Source organism: Herpailurus yagouaroundi, unplaced genomic scaffold (assembly GCF_014898765.1).
Source record: "Herpailurus yagouaroundi ecotype Mexico unplaced genomic scaffold, PumYag 440, whole genome shotgun sequence".
In the NCBI taxonomy this organism is placed as follows: Eukaryota; Metazoa; Chordata; class Mammalia; order Carnivora; family Felidae; genus Herpailurus; species Herpailurus yagouaroundi.
Window position 1 is genome coordinate 80,015 of NW_024412657.1, and position 7,636 is coordinate 87,650.

The window sequence follows — 7,636 nt, forward strand, 5'->3', positions numbered from 1 at the left end:
AGAGGAGACCTCCCGGCCACCCGGGGCCGTGCGTCAGCCTCGATGGCTGGAGGTCCGGCGCTCAGCGGGAACGCACGGATACTGGAAGCGGCCCAGGCGGGCCCTGTTGTTCTGGAAACGGCAGGACTGCCAGCACCGAGGGGGCAGAGACTGGCGGCCAAGTGGCATTGTTGGCGGTGGCCGTGACAAATAGAGGATCATTGTGGGGAGCGGGAGGGAGCCCGTGACGGCCCACCACGTGGCCCGGAACCCTCTCCCGGGAGGGGACAAAAGGGCCACGGCCACAGGCTCCGGACACCTTTCGTCCGTCGGCTACTCCCGCCTCACCATGAACGTCCTGAGGCTGGCACTCGTGCTCACCCTGCTCGGTGGCCCCCAGGCCCTGCACATGCGCCCCCAGGACCCCAACTTCACTGAGAATCTGGTAGCCAGTGCAGGCATCAGGAGTCGGGGGGTGTGGCTGGGGGCAGCGGGAAAGGGGCCAGTTCAGGGCTCCCTCTGGAGGGAGGGTCGCCCCCCGCCCCGCCACCCCGCACCAGCATGGCCCCCTCTGCTCTTCTCGGCAGGTCGATGGCAATTGGTTCTCGATAGCACGAGCATCCAATGAACCGAAACTCCTCAGGACGGACTCAGACACGATGTTCTTCATCCACAAGATCCACGTGACCTTCAAGACCATGCAGTTCCACGTCCACAGAAGGTAAGAAGTCTGGGAAGAGGGTGCCAGACGGGGCCGAGGTCCAGGGTCCCGTGCCGGGCCCCGTGGGGTGCAGGGACACCAAGGTCAGCGGTCGCACGAGGCAGGGCTGGGGCTCACTGCCCTGGGATGGGACACACGTGTCCAGCGCCCAGCGTGGCCAAGCCCCACGCAGCGCCACCGAGGGGCTCCACGGACACCACGCCTTCCGGATGCCGGGTTCCAGGGGGCCGTGTCATCCTCTCCCAGGGTAAAGGGTAGGGGTATCCCAACTGTACTGACGGCAAGTAAGACGAGAAGGAAGTTTCAGTACGTGCTGAAGCGTAAATACGAACCGGCAGCCTCGTCCAGCCCGGGACTCCCGGGCAGAGAATGGCCAGGAGCTCGCCGGCCAGGACGCCGCCTCACAGGAGGGACCCATGGGCTGCGGCACCCCTTGGGCCCTCTCGGCAGCGGGCGGGTGGGGTGAGCTGGCAGGGGTGTCCGGGAAGGGCGGGAAGCCTGCACCCGGCCCTGCCCCCCTCCTGGGGCCTGACTGGTCACGAGCACCAAGTTGTCAATGGCCGTAAAGGGACAGGAGGGCTCCCAGGGTCCGGCTCCCGCCTGGCGGAGAACTCCGCACCCCTGCCTCCCGCCCATCCCCCGGACTCACAGATGCTGGCCACAACACGATCTTCATGGAGAAGGCGGATCCCCACCGCTTTGTCACCTCCTGCATCCACAACAGGAGGCACAGGAAGAAGACGGTGATGGTGGGCCTCCTCAGTGAGTGCCCGCCACCCAGAAACCGCCCCCCCCGCCGGGGCAGGGCGAACTCCTGCCCCAACCGGCAGGAGCCGGGGGGTGGGGGTCGGCTGCCGTGAGGCCACGGGGGAACAGGACGGCGATCGGGTGTTAGACAAACAGGGGAGACCCACACACACGTCAGCAGTTCACGGAAGTCCCCTTGAGCTTTAGCATCAAGAACGGAAAGTCTTGAGCGACCCCATCCTTGCATCCACTCCTGCCTACAAGCAGAGAGACCCTGCAGTGGCCGGTGGCCCCCACGCTGTACCTGAGGCCACCGGGGACACGGTGTCCCACAAGAGCAGGTTAGCAGACGGTGGCCCGTGGGCTGTGACGCCTCCCTGCTGTCATCAGAGGCCTCGGGGTCTGGGTGTGGAGCGCGTCTTCTCTGTGACGCGGGAGGGTTGGGACACGTGGCTCGGGAAAGCGTGTTTGGGAGACAGGTGACCTCCCACGGGCCCACGGTTAAGGGCCGTGGGTCGGACTTCACTGGTCACGGGGGTTCCGGAGGCGAAGACCAGAACGTCCTGACCTGTGGTCTCGTCACCCTGAGCCTCCACGAGGCTTCTCCCTTCTCAGACCTCCCTTCCCTTTCCCTTAAGGACACTGGCCGTTGGCTTTCGGGCGCATCCTGCACCCAGCGTCTCCTCATCCCGACCCTTAGCCACACCTGCTTCTAAACCAGATCCCAAGTCCCGGGGACAAAGACCTGACCGCACCTTTCAGGGGACCCAGTCCAGCCCATTGCAGGGAGCGCTGAGATGACCGTATTTAGTAAACGTGCAGGCTGACAGTCCTGCCTTGGGCCCCCAGGCCTCTTGTGCTGGCCCACGAGGTACAAGCGTCCAGGAGCCCCGGGCTGCACCCAGGCCGACTTCTGGCTCAGCACTCAGCACGTGGGAGCTGCCATGGGGACACGGACCGGTTCTCCCCGGGGCAGAGACCGTTCGGGGAGGGCGAGTGGCAGCGGCCAGCCCCCGCGGCCTCAGCACCGCAGCTGCCCCCAGCAGCCAGCGGCCCGGGGCCCGGTTTGCTTCAGCTTCGTGGGGGTCAGTTTTGGGGCTGTGGTCGCGGAGCACGCGGCTTGGGTGCACCTTTGCGGGTGTTGCACGGTACCTTCCAAACACGGCTACGTTGACTCACTCGCCTTTAAACAAGCCTAGGGACCCCGACGCCCGCAGATGTCCGTCAGACACCGGCCCTCCGTCCCGACGTGACGAACGCCAAGGAATCACTGCGTGGGGACGGCAAGGGCTGGGGCACAGACGATGGGCCGGACCCCACCCGAGGGTCGGGGGTGGCTCCGTGGGGCCCTCACCTCCGCTCCGGCCTGACACGGAGCTGCCGGGCAGCCCAGCCACCCCGGTCACGGCAGCTCCTGTCCCCACGGCCCCACCCGCACCCTGAAAATCCCAGGCCATCTCCAAGCTCCCAGAACCCGAGGCCCGTTATCCCGAACGGCCTTGGGGAGGAACAGCCCGACGCTCTGTCTGCAGTCAGGACCCCCACCGCGGGCTGGGACATCTTGCACACGTTCAAGAGTTACTGCCGGAGCCACGGGACCGGCCCGACCGACATCATCAGCCTGACCCAGACCGGTAAGCGCCCACCCCCAGCCCGGCCTCGGGAGGCCGCAGGGGCTCAGCGTGGACCGCCACTCAGCACCCGTGCCCCTCCTGCCACAGATCGCTGCCTGCACGCCCGACCGTAGAGAGGCTGCTGGGCCCGGGTGAGCGAGCTCTGATCCTGCAGGGGCTGCGGCGTGGGGGCCCCTCGAGGCCGGGTGAAACGGCAAGTGCTGCTCCACGGGCACTGACCACCTACCATGCCAGCGGCGGGGTGTGGCTAAGGGCTGGCAGCTCGGGGAGACTCCGGCCGCCAGGGCCACGGTCAGGACCCAGAGCGGGGATGCCCACAGGGTCCCCTGAAGACTGTGGGGGCAGTGCCGGCCTGGGGATGCCCACAGAGTCCCCCAAAGGCTGTGGGGGCCTGGGGCGCTGGGGGGGGCCTGCTGCGAGGCTCGGGGCCAGTCTGCAGAAGGAGACCGGGGGACAGGATCTGCCCCATCGGTCCCCCACCCCCCAAACCCACGCCGCCCCTCTCGCTCACAGGAGCGTCTCCCACGCCGGTACCGTCCCGTCGGAGGACTAGAAGTTCACAGTCCACGGGGGGAGCCCTTCAACCGCTCCCCTCCCCCAGGCCCCCGTTCCTGGAGACCTTTCCTGGCGTGCCCAATAAACACCTGCCCCCTGACTGAGTGTGCTCTGTGGGGGTGCTCTGGCTGGTGGCCACAGGGGGCCAGGGCTGCCGGGGGCAGAGAGGTGGGGACCCTCACGTCCACACAGTGGGGGGAGGCCGCTAGGGGTTCCCCAGGGTGCCAGGATGGCGGCACAGGATGCCGGGAGGCGACGGGGCCAGACTCCATGGCCACGTCGTAGGGTCGGGAGCAAGTCTCACGGGGACAGAGGCAGCTAGTAGACAGAGCCTAGGTCGGTCCCTTGCTTCCCAGCGGGACCCAGCTTAGAGACCCCTTCTGGCCACATGCTTGTGTCTCTGTTAAATGACGGTGGCCGAGACCCCGGGCGCAGCATGGACAGTCATTGACCGCACCTCACTCCTCCCGGCGTCGTCAAAGCCTGGCAGGTGCCCACCCACAGCCCCTGGGGTGGTCACCGAGGTGTCCCAGGTTCCCCTGCCCTGGAGCCCAGCCGTGGGGAGCACCCTGCCCCACAGCGGCCAAGCCCCCGTCCTCCCCGGGGCCACCGCCTGAGCCACACATCAAGCCCACCGTGTCCCAGGCCAGGGGTCCCTGGAGGAGGGGTCTCAGGGACAGGCTTGCTGTGCCGCACCTGCACCAGCCTGGACGGAGGGGACCTTCGTCCCATCAGAAGAGGGGGCCCCCACCCCTGCTGCTGGAATGAGGCCTCCAGGCCACACCCCAGCACCCAGGGGGCCTCCCCACCCCTCGGGGGCCCACCCTAGCCTCCTCCATCAGAAGGCCACGCTCCCACCTGCATCCGCCCAGGGCCGCTTCCTTCCAGCTCATTCTTCCAGCAAGAGCCAACAGTGGAGTCACCTCCTCACTCCCACCCCACCCCTGCCATCGGGCGGCTGCCCTCTCAGCGGGCCCCCCCGCGCCCCCGGCTGTTCCCGTGTCCCGCCTCTGCGTCCTTTCTGCCGCTAGCTCTCAGCCTGGGGCGGAGGCCAGGCCCACCCTGCGACGCCTGTGCGGATCACAGACTGGGCGGGGGTGCCCCGCCTCCCTGCTCCTCCTTGCTCTAGTAAAGTCTCTCACCCTGAAGCCCCCAGCCCTGCCTCCTGTTTTCCTCTAGGACACGCCCAGGGCGTCTCGCCCCCATCGCCAGCTTTCAAAATCCCTGCCAGCACACTGAGGGGAGGGGAGGGAAGTGATGTGGGCAAAGGGACCTGTCCCGTCACCCTCTGAGCAAGAGGCGTGGACCTCAGGACCGCCGCCCTGGCTGTGAGCAGGCCTGGGGGCCCCTTTCCTGCCGTGAGCACCCCGCTGTGCCCAGGGGATGGGCTGGGGGACAGCCGGGCCTGCTGGGGGATGACAAGGTGTCCTGGCTGTCAAGGGACCGACGGCAGGCACGGAACGGCACCGAGCTGGTTTCTGGCTCCCTGAGGTGTGTGACACGGGGGACAGTGAGGCCGGGCCAGTCAAGCAGGGGTCTCGGGAGAACCTCCTCTGCCTCCACTGGGTACCTACGGTGGGGGACGGAGAACATGGTCCTCCTGCCAAGATCGGATGGAAGCCTGGGGGCGAAGGGGGGCCCTGGGACTGTGACCCCTCCCCAGCAGCAGAGGCCCCGGCCTAGCCCCCCACCCCCCCGGGGCTCTGGGGCAGGATCTGCGTATCCTCAGGGTTACACTGCTGTGGGTTACACACAACCACCAAGCAGCACCGAGCACCCTGACCAAGACGCCAGCTCACAGTGACGACCCCCCCCCCCCATTCACAGTGACCCCCGGTGACCAGGAGATCCAAGCAGGGGAGGGGCGGCGGGCAGGGCAGGAGGACAGAGAGGAGAGAGGGCTGCCGGAGAGACAGGGCTCAGGGAGGGTGGGAAGACAGTAACGGACAGTCAGCTCTCAGCCCAAAGGCTGATGGGCACCAAACCCCAGCTGTGGGCACAGTCCCTCCAAAATGTCCCCATCCAAAGTGCTCGGCCTGAGGGTGGCCGGGGTCCTGCTGAGCCGTGTCCCTTCTGTGTGTCCTACCTGCAGGCACACAGGCCCTCCCAGCAGGGGTGGTGAGGAGGGAAGCAGGTCACCTTGAGAGCTGGAGGGGAGGTTGTGCCGAGCGCTGCCCCCTCCCCCAAATCCAGAAAACAAGCCCGGAATCACCAGCCTGTAATCACCAGCCTAACAGTTTTCCGATCCTCCTCTTGAACACGTGCAACGACAATCACCACCACCAAGGGCTGGAGAGGAGGAGGGTGGGGACAAAAGCTGTTCCCTGAAACCTGAGGCTCCTTCCAGCCCCAGCCAAGCCCCCGCCAGGCCGCGCGGCAGCCCTGCTCTCCTCCAGCTCACCGGGGGTCCGTGCCAGCGGGCCCCACCTGCCACTCCCCCGGGTGTCACCGTCCATCGGAGGGAGGCCAGGCCCCAGCCAACTCAGGGACGGGGCTCTATGCCCACACTGCCGGGGCCTGCAGGGCAGAGGCCGTGGGATCACACGGCCAGGGCAGAGTTGAATGCTGGTTCCAGGCCCCTCTGGTCCCACTGGGGGCGCTGGGAGCAAGTCCACGAGCCCGACTGCGCCTCAGGATCATTCTCGACAGTGGCTCCAGGGCCCCCCCCCCCCACAGGCCCAAGATGGGGAGGCTGCCACCCGAGACAGGGCCCCATCCTCCCAGGCAAGGCCTGGCGGTGGGGCAGCGTATCATCTCTGTTCCCGGCACCTCAGTCGAACTCCCGATCTCCCTTGTTGGTGCCGACCTGAGGTCAGCACAGGGCACGGCTGGGCCACCCAGGGCTCCGGGCAGGACTGTTCTAGGTCAGCCTGCCCAGCATCACCCGGGGTTTTCCACGGAGCCTGCACCTAGCCCCCGCGGAGACCGACCTGCTCCCAGGTGGGAGGGGCGGGGCTCAACAATTCTACCCCGGGGTCCCCCTCTGGGCTCAGGGAACGGGAGACACAGGGGCAGGGCCCGGGTGCTTGCTTCACCCTGACTCCGCAGGCAGCCGGCAGAGTCACCGGGGCTGTGCTCAGGGTGCAGAGGGTGAGGACAGGGCACCCGCAGTGCCCCACCCCGTGCTGCACGCATACAAACACACATGTACGCGCGCACGCGACAACCAGGGAGGTCCTGAGGACTGTGCCCTGGGGCAACGGCTCCCCAGCCGTGGTCCCTTCCAGCTCACCTCCATCCTACGCCAGCGCTCATCACCGTCGTCTGCGGCCACTCACGGACAGAACGGATGGAACTTTCCAGCCGCAGAGACAAAGACACACGCAGGGGTGAGGCAAACAGCCTGGACAGAGGGCTCGAGACCACGGGAGAACCCACCCTCCCAGACGGTAGACGGCCCTGAGGCCCCTGAGCACTCTCCACGGGGGGCCTGGAGCCCAGCGTCTCCGGAAGGAGGTGAGCAGGAGCAGTGCGGTGAGACCTCAGCCAGCTTGGCTCAGAGACCGGCACCCGCCTTTGCCGTGGCTCACGGTCACGCCGGGTAGGGTCCGCCGCACGAGACCACGGGGGCCCGAGACGCCCCTCCCAGTAACCCAGCCGTTCCCCGGGCCCCAGAGGTCAGGGGCAGCTGGGACGGCGCTGGGACCGGCCAGGTGACCTCTGCACTGGGCCCCCCAACGCCCCGCCCTGTGTGAGGAGTGCAGAGGTCCCCACCTCGAAGACGGAAGCCGGCCCTTTCCTCAGGGCGCCCTGGCCAGGGCAGAGGGCACTCACAGGCGTGACAAGTGGGGTCCCCGCCCACCTCTCCGGGGAGCAGGCCCGGAGCACAGAAGTCCCAGTCCTCGGGAGCCCTCCTCAGACTGCAGGGCTATTCAGGGACTTCTCAAGGCCAAGACCGTCGCAGGAGCAAAGCCCCAGGCAGGTGCCCGCGCTCTGAGTGCAAGTGGTGCCATCTGCCCAGTGAATCGCACCGATTACAGAGAGGCGAAGCTACAGGAGC

General features: G+C 67.4%; 1 protein-coding gene across 2 annotated transcripts; it reads left to right on the plus strand.

Moving 5' to 3' along the window:
* Nucleotides 1-273: 273 nt before the first annotated feature.
* On the plus strand, nucleotides 274-3,726 carry LOC121022837 (uterocalin-like). 2 transcript variants are annotated; one of them, XR_005787122.1, is made up of 7 exons: nucleotides 274-424; nucleotides 567-700; nucleotides 947-1,020; nucleotides 1,352-1,462; nucleotides 1,655-1,788; nucleotides 2,980-3,081; nucleotides 3,169-3,726. XR_005787122.1 is itself a non-coding variant. In XM_040464353.1 (6 exons), the coding sequence occupies exons 1-5, from the start codon at nucleotides 329-331 to the stop codon at nucleotides 1,753-1,755; spliced, it is 516 nt and encodes a 171-aa protein (XP_040320287.1). In that variant the 5' UTR covers nucleotides 274-328; the 3' UTR covers nucleotides 1,756-1,788; nucleotides 2,980-3,726. The 2 variants fall into 2 exon arrangements, 1 of the variants encoding a protein (XP_040320287.1); XM_040464353.1 differs by having other exon boundaries at nucleotides 2,980-3,726.
* Nucleotides 3,727-7,636: the final 3,910 nt, after the last annotated feature.